This window comes from Ostrea edulis, chromosome 9, assembly GCF_947568905.1.
Source record: "Ostrea edulis chromosome 9, xbOstEdul1.1, whole genome shotgun sequence".
In the NCBI taxonomy this organism is placed as follows: Eukaryota; Metazoa; Mollusca; class Bivalvia; order Ostreida; family Ostreidae; genus Ostrea; species Ostrea edulis.
In genome coordinates this window covers 51044885-51064016 of record NC_079172.1, presented here as the reverse complement: position 1 = coordinate 51064016, position 19132 = coordinate 51044885, and the positions used below count along the sequence as shown (strand labels likewise).

The window sequence follows — 19132 nt, the reverse complement described above, 5'->3', positions numbered from 1 at the left end:
TGCGCATACACTGCACACTAGAATAATTCTCCTTAATCTATATTGTTTCCACATCACTATATATCTGATTACTAACTGTAACCTTGACCTATGACCCTTCAAAGTGAAAATCAATACCAGACTTCTTCCCAGCATAGCAGGTATGGACCGATACTTATATCAATTGTCTATAACACTGTCATAATTCATTACTTTGTTTGACTTTAACTTATGACCTTTTGAATCAGAAGTCTATAAGCACCCTCAGTGTCATCTCATTATTGTAACTGCTGGCTAAATGAATGGTACTCTTTATAAACTATTCCCTTTTCTGAATGAACACACTAGTTGACCCTTTAGTTATGCGACGATAATGAAATATTAGATATGGATAATCATTAAAAAGACATGCTGGTAAGCAACTGTGTTAAATTTCACTGTAGTCCACCACATACTGGAGGACAATTGCAAAATATTTTATTGATGAACAAAGACAGACATGGTGAAACCATAAGGGCACATTATGGGGTTGTAATTGTGAGGACGAAGCCAAATCACTGTTAGATATCTGCGAGGAGGGCAGACAATTCAGTTAAAAGATCTCTTGTGAAAATGGATGCCATACAAAGTGGGAGCAAAACAATAGACAACTCCAAAAGAAATGTTAGACCATGATTAACAGCTGATATAAAAGCAATGAACAAGATAGACCTGAGGACAGATTCGTGGAGCAAAATCAGGTCAGCTGTCTTAACAGAGCATCAAAACACTCAAAGCCGAGGTAACTCGGTACAAATACTCCAAAACATGCTGCAATCAGATTTTTTTTGTAACAGTGCCTCCAGTGTTATCTAGGTTTGCTAGGATTCTTGGGAGACTGACAGGCAAATCTAGGTTGTTTTCTGATTCCTCTAAAATCAGTTATTGGGTGCTTCTTTTTTTATTTATAAATAGCTAATAATTAAAAAAAAATCCAATATACATCGCAGGCTTATCTTATTGTGGTTATCACACATGGAGATACAAGTTGGAACAACCACAGAGAAAATGTTTCATTGATCACTGCATTTCTGAATCATAAAGTTTAAATAAAACAAATTTCTGCAGGGAAAATCTTTTCTTGGGAGAATCATCAAAAAGCTCAAGACCTCATACAATGAACTGCTAAGTAAGGCTTTATACATGCACTTTTAAAATGTATACCAAAATTAAATTAAAAAAAACATTAAATATTTCATTTGCTTTTGTAAATTTACATCAAAATTCTTGTGATAAGAAAGGGAAGTCTACAGAAACAAAGTTTATCATCAGTTTATTATGGCCTTGTTTTTGACAGACTGTATATCAAATTGGAAGTAAAACAAAGTCTAAAACTACTTAAAGTTCTAAACATCCACGACATACTGTGTACATGTTTGAATTTGCTTCAGGATATTTTCAAGATGTCTTATCGAAATCCCATTTCATGTAGTTTTAGATTCATGATTTTTATGTCCATTATACACTGTATACAGGGATATTTTTGCCCTGTGTTATGTTCGCCTTTCTACACTTGCTGATGGTTTTGCTCCATTTTAAATTTGCCCAGACACAGTTGTGTTAAAGAGAGATATGAGATAAAACAGTTTTGCCCACTCTCAAATTTGCCCACTGACAACAAGGGCTAAAGGGGCAAAAATAAAATGGGGGCGAATATTTCCCCGTATACAGTATATATCATAAAGTACTATGTATAGTGCACAGTTCCTCCCCCCTCAACAATTAATCCAATAAGTCGGATTAGGGGGGGGGGGGGGGGGTGTTGTTGCAAGCACAATCTGACTTAAGCATCCTCCCCTTTTCAAGTGTAAGTTCAGGTTACCATTGATTGTTCCTAGCTGTTTACTGTGGTAGTTCTCATGGTACTTTTATGTAAATATCAGAGGCTCAACCACATCAGTTGTGTGCTAACTACAATGCAATCACATGCAAATCAACACTTATTTCATAACTGCTTGAAATAAAATAATTTTTATTACCAACTCAGTATTTTCTCTATGCTTATTGCCATTCTTGTAAAAAGTTGCGGTCATGCAGCCTGTTAAAACCTACTGAACCAACATGTCAGTTCTAAAGTAAATTTATAACTGTTGGTAAAAAAAAAAATTCTGTTGAAACATGGAAATGCCCATGAAAAATGAATGTAATTAAAAATAAATGGTTTTGTTATCTATTCCTCAACAACAATTTGATAAGCAAGCTAATTTTTTTGAAGATAATTAACTTGGTTATACCAGTATGTACAATGTACCTGTCGCAGATATCTACCCCTAGTGCTTATTAACACTTTAAAATATCTGTTGTGTTTTATACCATTGGATTATGATCAATTATCGGATAAAGAGGAGACACAATGGCTGGATTCTTAGTATCAAAATATGCAAAATAATGATCATGACACAATTATTGCTTGGGTTTAAAGTTTATAAAGACAATTATTTTGATAAATTAATTAGTTAATGTTGCAAAGTTATAAACAACACGTAAAACATTGATACCCTCATATGGGCAAAGTCCAAGGTCATGAGGTCAAAACTTTTGGTACAAAAAAGAAAGGTCTTGTCATGAGGAATACACACATGAAACTAATCAATAAAAAAATTATGGCCAAGGTTAAAGTTTCTCAAAAGTAGGTCAAACTCTTAAGGTCAAGGCCATGAGGTAAAAAATTTGGAACCAAAAGAAAGGTCTTGTCACAAGGAACACACATGTGAAATACGAAAGCCATATCAACGTCCATTCAAGATTAAAATCTTTGCGGTCAAACAGAAGGACCAAAACTATATCATATGCCCTGAATCTCTGATTATGGGGCATTAAATCAACAACTAATCATATAACATATGCAGTGATTATATAACACAGGCATAGTGGGCTTATTAACGTCTCCTATCATTCTGAAACACAAATGAAGTTATTGGTAGTTCAGAACACAAATATTATTTATTTGAGTAAAGAGTTTTTAAACAAAACTATTTATCTTTAAAAAGAGAAATGAAAAAAAAAGCATATATATGTGCAATAAGTACACAACTTTCATTGAGTATAGAATAAATTTTCAGTAAATTTTATTTATCCTTGGGAATTTTGACCTTCCATTTAAGAAGTTGGTTAGGACTAAGTTTTTGGGGGTGTTTTTTTTGGAGGGGGGGGGGGGGGGGATTGGAGTGCATATTATAAAACAGTACACACTATACCCAGAAATTTACTGTAATTCATATGGCTTGGTCAAATTTAACAAAGTTTTCATTTCACACTTCTGGCAAACAATGAAAATAGCAAAAATTAAACTGCAGTGAAAATTATACAGTAATCAAATGATCCCCGACATACTACACTAGATATCCTCTCACTACCTTAAAATGTCAGTACAGATGGAAATGCATATCCTACTTACGCAATGCCACTTTAAAAATATCCTCTAAAATTTAGAACTCCAATACGACTATCTATCTTCTTAACACAAAACCAAGCATTCCATTCTATCAACACTCATTTTCTTTGACTAGTCAGTCTGGGACATAAACTTCTTGACAGCATTCATAAACAAACCTCTTTTGCAATGGTCTGGTTGATGTATCTGTCCTGACAACTGAAGATCTGGGAATAAGCCATGCAGGTCACACCAGAGAACTCCTCAATTGGCTGTTGGAGAGTTTCTATGACAATATTTTCTGTGAACTCTGACATGGATGCAGCAATGTGTCCGGGGAGTTTTTCAACCACATTAATTAACCTGCAATCACAAATCAAGTGATATACAAAAAAAAAAAATAATAAAGGAGAGTAGAGTTGTCTTTCCTAAGTATAAAAATAACAAATTGTGTTAAGTGTGCTAGATTTATCCCTCTTTGAAAGCTTTTGATTTCTTGCCTAGAACAGGTCTGGTCTTGGAGTTGTGCCTCTTCTAATCTCGTGCTGTCTTCCTTCATCAGGATACTGACTAAATGTAACACACTGGAAACCTACAATTAAAAAAATATATATAACCACATGAAAAACTTGGCTCTATATGGACTGGTATATCACCCCCCCCCCTCTCCTCTAACCCACCTTGTAGTTGAAATGGGATAGAGATCATGGTGGTAGAGAAGTGGAAGATGTGTTATGTTACATTGAGTTATATATTGTGAACTCCACTGGTGACTTAGAGACCATTTTCTATCTCCAGGTCCAGTTTGCTTAACCTTTAACCTTTTGACATCACATCTTTCGCATCCCATGGCAATTTTGTGCAGGAAGTTGGGTGATTATACCAGAAGGTCAAGGTTTAGTATTCATTAAGATTAGAAAATGAAACTTTACATTGTGATTCCCATTTAATTGGTGACTGCCATTTATTATATAGCAGCCACCACTTATTCAACTGGCAGCCACCACTTAATATCTAATGGCCACCACTCAAATTAACTGGCAATTGCCATTTATCTGGCATTACCTGACTTAACAATTTTTACTAGTACAGTGTCTATGCATAGATGAATTTCCAAAGAATATCCTTTAAACCACTTGTGCCTTTGGATTGTAATATACCACGACTCCCTATGACTCTAAGTCTCCTATAGATAAAAGGGGTCACAAATTCATATATCGGTGGCTGCCAGATGATAAGTGGAGGTCACCAGTTAAAATGATATAAGTTCTCTACCCTGGCCCCTACCAGCTTCTGTAGTACCTAGTTTGCTTGAATTTACACCTTTTGACATTAAAATCAACTGGGATCATCTTCATCTGATGTCTGTGTATTAAGTATAGTGATTCTAGAAGAAATGGGAAATCTCTTAAGGCCTGGAAACCAAACTGTATACAGACAGATAACCCGATTCCATACCCCCCCCCCCCTAAAAATATTGTTTCAGGAGGTACATGTATGAGAGGGAAAAGGGTAGAACATGGCTTAATTCTGAACAGTCATTTGTAAAGCTCTACCATCAACAAATCTAACTGCAAAACTAACATGCTCACCTGACTCTTTTCATGCACATTTTTGGCTAGATTTTCCACAATTTGCGCCGACAGGATAAAATGGGTCAAATCATCCAAATTCTCTGGCATGGACATGATGCTAATCATATCAGTAGATACTTCTCTGAACTCAGAGTGGTTCATGGGCTTCTAAAATATATCAAATCATGTTTGTGATATAAGAATGCTAAATTGGGAAATATGATATTCGTTGACTATTCCTACCTAGTATCCATTACTCTAAGATGATCTCCAAGAAATGTTTATGTGAGTGGGTAATAAAAAATTTAGATTTTGTCACTCACATTTTTCATTTGAGCGTATGCCTCTAGTTTCCTGGTCAAGTCTTCAAGGTATTCACAGCGGTCCACCTTCAACTCCTCCCACATGCTGTTCTCACCACAGCGGTGGGTGGCCCGGCCCTTCCCCCTCTTACAGGGCTGTTCACTGATGACCCCCACCACCGTGCGTGGCCATTTGTACACGCCCTTCTTTGTCTTGGAAGTTTTGGAGGGACATGTTGCTGCGCTGTTGGATATGACCAGGATGTTGATGTTAGTTGAGACATTTCCCTGGGGGGTGGTCACCATACACTGCCACACGCCCGAGTCTCCCTCCGTCAAATCCTTCAACATCAGAGTGTGGATCATGGTAGACTTATCTGGTGTTTTCTCTGTAATGACAAAGATCCCCAAACTGCGATTTGTTGACACAACTTCCCCTCGACGCAGCCACGCCATGCGGGTCTCCTTATTGATGATTGAGGCACGACAGATCAAAGGTATTTTGTCCCCCTCAAACACCACCTGGCTCTTGTTAGGAAGGATCTCAAACTCTGGTAATTCTAAAGGTCGATCTGAAAAAGAAAGGTATAGATTGTTTGAAATGCATGTTATGAGCCATATGTATGGAACACAATGCATACAGATGGATTCGTACAAAATGACTGTCACTGAAAACTGAAAGTCACATATTGAGATTCTCTAAATACACTTTTATTATTTCTTTTACTAACTATTGTCCTTATTTTTCCAAGACAAAATACCAATCATCCTCAACATACCCTTTCCAATGTATGCATATTTTATTTCACAAATAAGGTGCACAAAATACACAAGAAATACATAGAACGCCTAACCAACTCCTAACCATACATTGTTTCGAGTTTAACTTTACTGAACCAAACAAAGCTCTTACCTAGTGCATATACAGTTCAAAATCAAAGGTCAAAATGAATTTTTTTTTATTTATTTCAACATATGACCTTGACCTCCCTTACATAAATCTTTTATCTACAGGTTCTTTCATGAAATATTAGGTGTCTATAGTATCTACAGCTCAAAAGTTCCTAATAAATCTAAAACGAGGTCATCAGAAACTACTTTAAAAGCCATGATTTATGACGATTCATGTCAAACATGTGTGCTGAAGTTCATAATGACCGACCCTCCGGCTACAACACAGTTCCCTCCCATACTCAGTGTTTCCGGTAACTTGGAAAACCAGGGGTCATTACGGCCATTAGATATTAATTTAAGAGTGCTGAAGAAAAATTTAGAGGGTCAAAATTTACATTTCATAACACAGCCATAATTATCATAAATCAACCACTGATAGTGAACCAGCACTCTTGTATATAAACCTTTAGTGTAATTTATAACTGTTGCTTGTTTTAGAACAAATGCCCAGAATCATTGGGTTTTTATCTTCAAAGACTTGAGCTCTGCTGAGCTTTTTATTACCCATTTTAATAAGCGGAACTGAAGTAAAAATGCTAAAATGACCGTTCTGTTAATTTGGACTTTCGGGTTTAGTTTAGAATTGGGTAGGTCATTCCAGGATTTTTATAGCAGGTGTAGGATTTTTTCAGGGGTCATTGTGATACAGAGATTTTTCTTCAGGGGGTATTTTTTAAATTTCTATACATATTTTACACACAGTAATGTGTTAACATAACCACTGCATGATGCATCTATTGTCAAGAACTGCTGCTCTAAGGATACAGCGTGCAAGATACATTTTGGTGGAGATTTTACCTTGCATAGCTGTAAAATACTAACAACCCATTTTTGAGTTGCAATAACACCCCCTCTCCCCCCAATAAAAATGCCTTCAATTAAGAGGTTTAATAATCTTGGGCTTTGCAATCTGCAATCCAGAAATGACACAAATTATTGTTTGTTAATAAGAATCTATCAAGACTGAAATTCTCCAATTCAAGCATACATTACATATGAAGATAAATGAGCAATCTTCTTCCCTTTGATCAAGGATTCAGTCATTACATTTTAAAAAATTAAGAATGCATCCATTTGATGATATATCAACACCTAATATTAAGACAATTAGCTCCTTGGCCTTTGAACACAGCTGCACAAGTCAATACAAGTACTTAAAATCAATGGCCTAGATATATCATATCATATTTGACCAGTTGATTTTGGGGGGGGGGGGGGGGGGGGGGGAATCTCAATTCAAATTTAGAGGGGATTTGGGAAAGACAATATTTTGTGGTGGTTTGTTAACGTTAAAGACGCCAAAGTGCAATGGTCACGTTAAAGTGCGATGGTCCCTCTCCTATAGGCACGCTACGCCAAAGTGTGATGGTCTGGCATGCCAAAGTGTTATGGTCCGTCATTTGTTGGCGCACCACGCCAAAGTGCGATGGTCAGACACTCCAAAGTCTGATGGTGCAAGGGTAGAGTAACATTGGCGACGTCAAGTTATTATGACGTCATTTGTAAAATCTTTTTTTAAACCGAACATCATTTTGCCCAAACGAATGTTATTTCTGCTGGCATCTTCGGGATATTGGAGGAAGACACGGGTGATTAAGATTGACATGGGCGATAGCAAGGTATGGTTTACACTGCTGAGGATTGTGAGAGCAGCAAAGTAAATCTGTTGTCGAAATATCTACTTTGCCCAAACGTGTATTAGTTCATGATCATTTATTACGTGACTTACACGTAATAAATTCCTGGGAGGTGGGTATGCTATAATGCAAAACATTCTATGCTATCTTAATTACACAACTAAGTGGTAATGAAATAAGTTATTATAATTATCTTGCATGGATTTTGCATTGATTTTATGGTGAAACAACACGCGGTTGGTACAGTCTATACCAAAACACTGTGCCCATTCAGTTTTGCAAACCAACGGACATTGGAGAGTCACTCCATCGCACTTTGGTGCATTAATGTGTACCATCGGACTCTGGAGTGTCACAACATTGCATTTTGGCACATTCGTCTCACACCATCGCACTTTGGCATGTCACACTATCGCACTTTGGCACATGAGTGTGGACCATCGAACTTTAGCATGACCATCGGGGTTTGGTGCAGACCATCTCACTTTGGCGTGACCATCGCACTTTGGAGTCCTACATATATATATTTATATATCTTTCAGATTGAATATGGATTCTTATCAACATCTGAATTGATTAACCTGATATTTCACACATAAAGAATTTTGTTTCTAGGCCAATAATTCTGAACTTTGATATTTAACACCCCCCCCCCCCCCTTTGATATTCCTTCTCAAATCTTTGACCTTCAAGTTGTCATATGTTTTTATGATTTTATAAAGCTGTGAGTTTTCGGGTCACAAACTTATGAGTTGGCAATACCAATATACAATAATATGAGGTCTCAACTATATGCATTTTTGTGTGCGCCATCAATCGAAGGTTTTTATAAGGGCTGGATCTGTAGCTCTCTGATCTAGCTGTCCCAATATTTTCTCAGAGAGCTACGGTTCTACAGCTAAATTTGAATTAGTAGGTAGTATGTCTTTAACAATTAAACAAAGAAAATTACACCTGTAGAAATTTGCGATATACAATTTCTAGTTTTCATCTCAATATTGTTTGTGTTCATTAATGGCACCAATATGGAAATACAGAAAATTCCATTTATTTGCTTATCATCCCATAAAAATATTATACACACAACATGCACAATGCTTGTAAATGTATCTGCCAATTAGGTTTTCATGTATTAATTAAGAAATAAGAAAGCACTTATTATACAGATATAACCCACAGTGGACAGCATTACTAACCACAGTGCAAGTCCTTTTTCTTGAGGCTCCTGAGGGATACTCCTTTGAGGTCTTTAGGCACACCACAGGTGGTTGATTGTTGGATCCTGACATTTTTGTCCCGAGACCACTTCACGATCCACTGCAGGTGGCAGTCACACCTCAGATACTCTGACTGGAAATCACTGCCACCAAAAGAAGCAGAATTTATCGACATCTTCAACAAAAGACTGACAAAAATGTCTAATTTGCCTGTTGAGATTTAGATTTCACCGTAAATTTGATATATGATTGTAAATAAACTTCTGCTTTCCTTGTAGTGTTTCTCAAACTCACAAAAGTTATCTCTATATGTTGCACAGTACAATTATCTACTGTTACTGTACAGAATTATACTGTCGCAGAATATCTTCTGCACTCAATGCATCTTTCAAATGAAAATCTTCAGTTAAAAATGTTCATACATACACATGTTCATACATACACATAAACAATACTGAACATTTTGAAAGTGAAGTTCCCTCACTGATATATCCAATATTATCAAATGATAGATAATACTGATTTATTCAGGAAGTATGTCAGCATGAAGCAAATTTAAAAAAAAAAATTTTATTTCTTAAACGTATGCTGAACATTTTCTTTTTACGTATCACCAATAGAGTATACATTTTGTGTAAAAGTAACATGGAATTTAATTCAAGATTGAGAAATATCATAGCACACAGAAAGTTTAAAATATTGAGAAATTGATTAGTTGAGATTGCCATGTACTTTTTTTTATTAAAATGTATTATCACATAATTAAGATTAAGGTTATGTACAGAAAACTGCTTTCAACTTTTATACTCGATTATTAATATTTCAAATCAAATGTAACAAAGGACAATTAACAAGATGAAGATGTTTTACTTTACTTAACAATGAATACAGAATGGAATGTAAAAAGAGTTACAAAAATAGAACCTGATAGAGGCCAGGGAACTTTCAGGAAAGCAGCAGTAATAAAGATATGGTTGAATTTCTTATATGCATGACAGCTTTGAAAAACAATCTCTGATTTACAAAAGAAATGTTTTCATAATGAACAGTGTTTTTGTTTTCTGGAAAATTGTTTAAACTTTTTTTTTAAACAAATGATAGGGAATCTTGTGTGTACCGATTCTAATTGAATTAAATACATGCAGTATCACCATTTTCAAAGAATATTAGGATTTAACTGACTATAATAACAGCTGACTGTAACAGTAATGAAAGAGTGATTGATAGATTCAGGTAGATTTTACTTAGAAATCCTTATGGCCAAAAATTTGTTCGAAAAAGCTTGTTGAAAATGGTGTTAGGATGTAAACTTCCATATAAGGAGTGTGTATAGTGGCATTAACCGAGGCTCTTACTTGTAGGAGCAGACGAGCAGAAAAAAATCTAACACAATAAGGGTTGTTTCAGAGTTAACACAAAACTTATAACTAATCCAGTATGTTGTTATACAGCCCTCCATCGACATTATACAGCAGCTAGCTGATCAACATAATCAATTTGTATCAGTACTTTCAGTTATTTGATTCAAGATGCAATACCCCCTCTCAAAATCCATTTTTAAGAACATTAGAAAGACCATCGTCGGATACCCACGGCTGATCTCGTCTTCTACTCGTCACCGGGTGATGAGTAGAAGACGAGATCAGCCGTGGGTATCCAACGATGAAGAAAGACCCAACTTTGACATAAGGTTTCAAATTCTAATAAGAGCAAGTTCACATTATCAATAAAAGAGGGTGGATAATTAAGTTTTTGATGAACAGACCAGACGACTCTGAACTGAAGTGAATGATCAAACTCTGAACATCTAGTGACATGCCCTGGCCTGAGGTCCTTAGTAGGGCAAGTTGTACAATTAACCACAGGCTGAGTCATTATTCTCCTTTTAAATTGATTGATGATTTGGTTCTGTTATGATAACTTTAATAGCTGTTCAGAAAGTTGGTTAATTGCTCAAATATTGCTTGATTTTTTATCTTTGTCTTGAATCTCTCTACATGGTTCTACACAGCCTTTTTCATCTTGATAAATTAAAACATCAGACATGACTCCTGTTTGTTTGTTTGGGTTGGACATTTCTTGTACTAGATTTGATTCTGAAGGTGGAGACATTAACCCCGGGCGGAGGCAAAGTGGGTATCCTTTTATAGTGAACTCCCTGCTCTCTTTCACTCACACACTCTCTCTCATAATTTCTCTCTCTTTGAGAACCAGCACACAGACTTCTTTTTCCCCTCAAGTGAATCAACCTGCTGAGAAGAATGTTAACTTGAGCAGTAAAAGAGCTCTCTCCCCTACCAAAACAGATAACAAAGCCTTTCTCCTCTTCACTTACATTTTCTTGAGTGCATGCAGATTGTTGAAAGTTCCATCTGGGATAGTGTTAATTCGATTATTGGAGAAATTCCTACAAAACAAAGGATTAATACATTACAAACAAAATATTCATCTCACATTAAGTTCTGACTTACAAAGACTAAGTGCACAAACTTACACTTTCCATTCCCCGAATCCCCCATATCATTTGTTGATTCCCCAACATCAAAATATGATTTGTATGAACAGATGGATTGGTTAATGACTCTGTACATTGGTGAAATGCATGGATTCTTTGATGTAATTGTTCTGTACAATTGCTCAATGAATGTTTTCTATGGTTTATTTCAATAACCCATCAATTAACACCAATAAAAAGAATTAAGGAGAAGAATAAAATGCTGTTGCCTCTAAAATGATTTCTCAATAATGCTTTCAATTTATCAGGTCAGTGGATCTTCCTTTGCGAAAAAACAGACTTCCCACAACCACGAACAAACTCCTCTACAATCAGGCATCTGGAAAATCATTTGCCAAAAAATAAGCCTTCTTTTAACAACCCTGCATGTCTGTCTTCCTCAGTGACCCTCCACTACAATGAAACTGTGTATGGCTCTGTATAACTGAGTGGGGTGGAGGGGAAACGCATCTGTTCTCTATTTCACCTTTACAAAGTCTTTCATTATCTCATTAGGACTTTCTTAATCTACTCCAATGAGCTTCCATATTTTATGGGAGGATCAAAGATTTCCCTTGGTGTTTTGCAGCCGACTGCTTCAAATTATAAGAATTCACAGTGGATAATTCATTGTGTCGATGCTCAAATAACCTGTATTTTATTTCCATCTGTTTGCAGAGACTTAATGAATGTTAAAAAAAAATCAACATATATATATCAAACATTGGCTTTAATTAAGTTTAGCTATGGGATTTGCTCACTTTTGATCAACACATGCTTCTGCATGCCTAGCATTCATCTCAAGGGTAAGTGACATAAACAGCCCGTGTGTGGCCACTGCTTTATGGTGGCCTAGCTAGCTGCTAAAAACCCCCAGGCAGAAGGAATAGGTCTTGTAATCTAGGTAATATGATGGAACCTTGCAGTACTCCCTTATATAACAACCAAATTTCTGCCCTATCCATCATAACATCATAAAACTTTTCATTACTTCACCGCAAGTGTTGTTTAAATTCAGAGAAACCTCGCAAGGAAACTACAATCTTCTACCTGAATTTGACAAAGGTATCATCATTCAAAAGTGTTGTAAGAGGTGTGAAATGCAAGGTAATTCTTTTTTGAAAAGAAAATTACATTTTTTGGAAAAGGCATACAACGTCGGTAGCTGTTCTCTGTATGAAAAATGAGAATTCCTCTTGCTATTCTTTCAGTGAAATAATTTTAGAATGTGCGATATTATACAATGTGCGGGAACATAGATAAGGTACAATACATCACTACAATAGCCACAATTTTTAATTTGGCAAAATGTACGACTTTGGCTGCATCCAAGCAAGTAATGTTGTTTTAAAGTATCTATTAATTTAACCGGAGACATATGGACTTACAGTTTTTCTAACTTGGTTAGACCTTCAAACATGGAACTGGTAATGCTTCCTATCTTGTTGTGTGAGAGGTCTCTGAAAAAATAAATATCACCATCAACATCTCTGAAGAAATAAATATCACCATGAACATGTAGTGTGAGAGGTTTCTGAAATGATAATACCATGGCATGAACAATTTATCATATATTGTGAACATTTGTTTCTTCTTCAGATTCTAATCTAGAACCTGGGGAGTGTGTACAATTCATAGGACTAAAGGAACACCCCTTTCTTCAGATCTAAGTTCAAGTCACCCAGTGATTGTGTTTGATGTTGTACCTCTCATGTAAATATCATCGGACCCTTTAAGGCGGATTGCTCTCCACCAAAAGTCTATTTAATGGCTCATTAGAGCATCTTATATGGAGTACGATTTTACCACCGAAAGAGTGATACAAGCTCTCGACTCAATTATTTGATATGAAATTTTTATGGGTTTTTTTCCTGAATAAAAAAAGGTGTTTGGTTTGCAAATAAGAAATTTCACTGTGATTTAATGTATGATATATCTAATGAAACATATATTATGACTAGAAAGACTAAGATTAAAATAGACATTTTTATTCTTCAAGTAAAAAGTATTTATGAAAATTAGAAATGTTTGTTAATATTTTTAAACTCTATACAGCAAAAATATATATTAGATAAATATATTTCAAAAACAATTTGAAACAAAATGGTCAAAATTAAAAAATATTATGATAATTTGAACCAAGCTTGATTGGAATTATGAAAAGTGGTAACATTAATATTATCTAAGATAACATTTTAATCAAAAAACTAAATTGCCTTAATTGTTGTAAAATGGCTCACAAATTAAAACAAATTTACACAACAAACTAAAAAAAAAAATTCTTGATGGTAACTGCAATATGATAAGCAGCAATTTGATTATCTTCATATTTCAATCAATTTTAATTTTAATTTTAATAAAAAGGTTTGGTTAAAAAAAAAGAAGCAATTAATACTTTGGAAATTTTCTCATTCAATTTCATCCTTTTAAAATAAGTATTGTTTGTCTAATAGTGGCATGTTTTAAAAGATATTTATATCATGCATCAGGTTATTTTTCATGCTCATCAAAACTGTGTGTATGTAAATCGAAGTTTGATGGGAAAATACCATTCCTCATAATTACATGTATCAGCAACTGTCAGAACAAATTCTATTCCTCTCATCTCTGTTCTCGTAAAATTATCAGCACACAAAACTTTCCATAAAGCATAATGTCTTCCTAAAATTCTAGTCTTTCACAACACAAAAGAGTGTTATATTTGATAAAAAGCTCTATATTTCGAAACAACCATGTAGCTAAGATTTCTGTGGCAAAGATTTCATATTGACTGACAAAAATGTTGCTCTAAAATGACCCTGAATGGCTTGGGTAGTGACCTACATTAGCAGATCAAAGGATCTATTAATTAGATTGAATATATGATGACAGGTATAATTAGCATACATGTAATTACTACCAGTATAGGATTAATTATCTTATGACATTAAAACATATTTTTGAAATAAGAATGTACATGTATATGATGTATGTTAATTATGATGTATAACTTTACAATGTATGTCAGATATATAGCAATTACATTTCCAATGGGTTTTTTTTTTACCTTCCATATCTTTTATTATTACCATGCACTTAAAATGACAGCCATTTCCTCATGAATGTTAACAATGTGCGTATTGAATCTTGATGAATAATAATACAACTATTTTAATGGCATGGAAATATTCTGACAGAAATGAAAGTAAAATGAAAAATATAAAAATTGAATTTCATTTTTGAAAATACAATGAAAAGCAACACTTCAACCCAGTATACTTTTCATTTCATGATGTGCATATATAGCCGAGACTTCATGTTGCATACTGGCGTAAAGCATTGCAGCTCATGCCTTTACATACTTTTTCAAAAATGAAATTTATTTCTTAGACGTATCAGAGATACACAAAATTTACTCAACACTCGGCCTCAATAAAATGTGAGATCTGAAATTCGATATCAGTATACTGCAGGTGTTTTCATGCATGTATATAGTCATAATCGCATCAAGTATTGTAATCAGGTCACTTTTACTGAAAGTGTAGGTCCTCCCTTGTACCTGAACCTGCAGCCTTGGTATATTCATTACTTCATCTATGTACATTTGGTTCCAGTTTTTGTTTACTATGAAAAAATGAAGTAATTAAGACATTTGCATTATAGGCAGCTTCTCCCAAAAAATTGAACATGGTCGTTCATCTGGAAGTAATAAGTCATTCTCAGCATTCAAAGCAAACATGTATAGCTTACATTCCAAGATGATACATATCCATGCAAGATTTACTGATACAGGTAGGTCCTATATCAACCTGCTCTGCATCCAAATATGAAACAGCTAGTTAGAACAGAAGATGCCTGCACTTTCATGCTAGTTTGCTTCCTGGGTACTGTTGGGTCTAGATCAATTTAACTTTTAAAATTTCAAAGATATGCATGCATGTAAAGAGTTAGTACTTCAATTATTTAAGAATTCAACACTTATTTGCTGCCTCAATGCTTCAAACAATGCAATCTACATTGTATAATACAATGATGTCTCAAAAATTTTCATCATATACTGATAACCATTTCTTGGAGAATGAAATATTTGTAAGACAGGTGCTCTTTGGATTATCAGAAACCGTGATATTCTGTTAAGCAAACATTTACATATCTGACAAGTTCAACCTAATGAAATTTAAATAGTAATAAATGATTTTCTAAATTGAAGATGGCAAACCCATGACAGAAAAACAAGCTTACATGGTCAGCTAGTATTTAACCCCTATGGCCTGTGAACAAGACTCAACATCTGTCAGAAGACAGAAGAGTTCAGCAGTTTCTATAGACATTATCATACATATAATTTCCATGCAAGTTTGGTTTAAGTCGGGCCTATAACAGTTTGAACTGAGTCTAAAACTTTAACCAGATAGGATGCATATGGTATAGCATATTATTCTCTTCCAGACTTCATAGAAGAGAGCTATAAGTGATTTGTAGATTAATTTCTTGATAAAACATTTTTCAATAAACATGCATGATGAACTGCAGTGCTGACTGCTGACATTTTTTTTCCAGCAGAGAAATTGCAGCTCATAATGTCAATTTCACTAAAAAAACAAAACAAACATTGTTCATTTTTTTAATGAATGCAAAATTAAAGTAATTTGACCTACCGTATAAATAGTTGGCTAGATTTTTCTCTTATGCAATAAAGTCTTTTATCACCTCAAAGATGAGGAAATTCTAAACCCCAAAATGTGAAAAAAAATTTTTTACTTAAAAGTGGTTTTCTGATGGTCACCATATTCAGTCAACGCATAAACTAGAGTTATCGTTACAGTAAAACACGCATAAACTAGAGTTATCGTTACAGTAAAACATGCATAAACTAGAGTTATCGTTACAGTAAAACACGCATAAACTAGAGTTATCGTTACAGTAAAACACGCTTATAACAAAGCGCTAAGGACAATTAATTTTGATGCGTTATAAACGTAATTCATTTTGGTCAATAAATTCATGATAATGTATGTTTAAAACTACAGGGAATGAAAATGTCTTTGCTGTGAGTGTGAATTCATTATAAGTGTGTTTGCTGTAACTGTGTTTTACTGTACTATTTACACCTTATAGCAGGTAATATATATATATATGTATGTTACTTCCAGAAATAAATACATAAAATAGTGACTGCATGCATGCACAAAACTGTATCATCCTTCACAAGATATGAAGATTCTACAAATTATAAGAATAATGTTATAAAATATTATTTACAATCTGTTAATTTTTAAGTCTAGAGGACTAAAGAAAGCATTGGCAAGGAGTTTGAACACAATCAACTGTGTAACCATGCATTAAACAAGTGCCATCTGTAGTTTGTGTGAATGGTATTCCCCTGAAACAGTCCCTAAAGGTGATATTCCAGTCACAACTATTTCTGGGCTCCATCTGTAACACAGATTTTTGCCTTATAAAAGGCAGTGATCACACCTGTGATCATCAGGGAATGGCATATTACCAACAATATATACCAAGACAAACATTTTAAACAGAAAATCATATCAACAGAGTACAGTAGTAGTTTATGAAATTACAAATAATAACTTTGTGTTATTTACATTCCAAATACCATGGACTGATGAAAAACAGTGGATATTATCATCAAAACAGCTGGACACCTATGGTCATCAAAAAAGCCAGCTGTACCTGTCCTACTGAGACATTATGAGATCTGGAATCAATCAATTCAAAGATAAAGTGAGCTTCCCATCATGCAATGCCAAGCAATAACAAAATGTAAAATGATTACAAGACACAACCTTATTAAACTAGATAAATTCTGCTCCTCTACAAAACATTCCATACACCATGTTTGCACGAAGGATCATCAAGGAGCAGAATTTATCAAAAGTCTATTTTCAATAAAATTGTTATAAGATAGTAAGTTAAACTGATCGGAAGTCAAATGCCCATTCTGATGTTGACTGACAGGTGCCTCATATGCATAACGTAACTTTAGAGATGTATCAAAACATCTACCTCAATCGTTGTTTAAGTGTACAGTTGTTCACTATAGTAACTGGCTGAAACAAGGAATTAAATAGATTATGAATCATCCAATGCATTTGACCATACGTCAAACGGCAAAATACGAAGTCGAACGCATTGATTCTGAGTCGTATGAATTACATAATTGTTATTAGTGCCTGATAATTCATTAAATCGATCTTGTCTTCCTATTCTTATTGACTTAATCATAGATTTTAATGCATAAGCCCTTATTGAGCGACAATTTCTATAGTTTGAATTGAATACTAATTTCATTTACTATCGATTCATAAAAATGTAGAAGAGCTCAATTAAATAAAAACTAAAGAAGGTGCAGGATCTTGATGCTTTTTAAAGTTTTATCCAAGATATTTTAAAAGCACAATATCATGTGACAAATTTTGATTTAAATAAAACTAAATCACTCCCACTCTCCTGGAGGTAGGGGGACTGGTGTAATTGTAATCTGAGACTGGATTTGCACTTTTATTTTGAGTGTTTCTACATGTGGCTTTTATATAGAAAAGATATGGATTCAATTAGTCATTTTAGCATGGGAGCTAGGGGCTGCACAAATATCACTGGTACTTCATTTACTTGAAGATATCATGTATGAAAATCAAAGAAATCTACTTTTAGCTTGAAGCAAGGCACTTCTGAGCAGTGCCTTTCTAAAATTCTGAACCTTCCTCTAGTGCTTTCTAAAGTTCTGAACCTTCCTATAGTACTTTCTAAAGTTCTGAACCTTCCTCTAGTGCTTTCTAAAGGTCTGAACCTTCCTATAGTACTTTCTAAAGTTCTGAACCTTCCTCTAGTACTTTCTAAAGTTCTGAACCTTCCTCTAGTGCTTTCTAAAGGTCTGAACTTTCCTATAATGCTTTCTAAAGGTCTGAACTTTCCTATAGTGCTTTCTAAAGGTCTAAACTTTCCTATAGTGCTTTCTACAGGTCTGAACCTTCCTATTGTGCTTTCTACAGGTCTGAACCTTCCTATAATGCTTTCTAAAGTTCTGAACCTTATCCTATAATGCTTTCTAAAGTTCTGAACCTTCCTCTAGTGCTTTCTAAAGTTCTAAACCTTGCTTTAGTGCCTGTGGTGTTGTGGCATCCTTTAATTAAACACTATACGGTTCTACCCATCTCACTGAGTGTTGATCTAATCAGTCCAATACCAATATTTACAACAAACTGAAAACTATAATGGCATATGCTATACCTGTTCTAAGGAAAAGATAATTCTTGCTATGAATGATAACTGAGGTTTACAAAAATACAAAAGGCAGTTATGTATAGAAATGAGAGCTTGTGAAAAAAAAATTGCAATGTCGCCTATTTCAACATTGAGATCAACTCGAGAACTTCATTTTGTCATGACAATTTTGAAAATTAGAAAAATGTAACAAGAGGAAAAACCTGGTTTTATGTTAAAAGTTTTCTTGTATTATATAGACTGTATCATTGTCTAAACTACAAAATTTGAACAGGTATTCAAACAATATCCATAATCCCTACAGTCGGTGAGAATTTCAGACAGAAATTTAATTTCAAA

The 19132-nt window shown here is 34.5% G+C and overlaps 1 protein-coding gene across 2 annotated transcripts in view; it reads right to left on the bottom strand.

Moving 5' to 3' along the window:
- The window catches only part of LOC125658262 (adhesion G protein-coupled receptor A3-like), a 74723-nt gene that overhangs the window by 31070 nt on the left and 24521 nt on the right, over window positions 1–19132 (bottom strand). For both annotated transcript variants that reach the window (XM_048889470.2, XM_056149509.1), the window contains 7 exons: window positions 12958–13029; window positions 11411–11482; window positions 9055–9218; window positions 5289–5839; window positions 4984–5133; window positions 3892–3983; window positions 3571–3754 (listed from right to left, as the gene is read on the bottom strand). In XM_048889470.2, coding sequence (XP_048745427.2) covers window positions 3571–3754; window positions 3892–3983; window positions 4984–5133; window positions 5289–5839; window positions 9055–9218; window positions 11411–11482; window positions 12958–13029 — 1285 coding nt within the window. The remainder of the gene's footprint in view (window positions 1–3570; window positions 3755–3891; window positions 3984–4983; window positions 5134–5288; window positions 5840–9054; window positions 9219–11410; window positions 11483–12957; window positions 13030–19132) is intronic.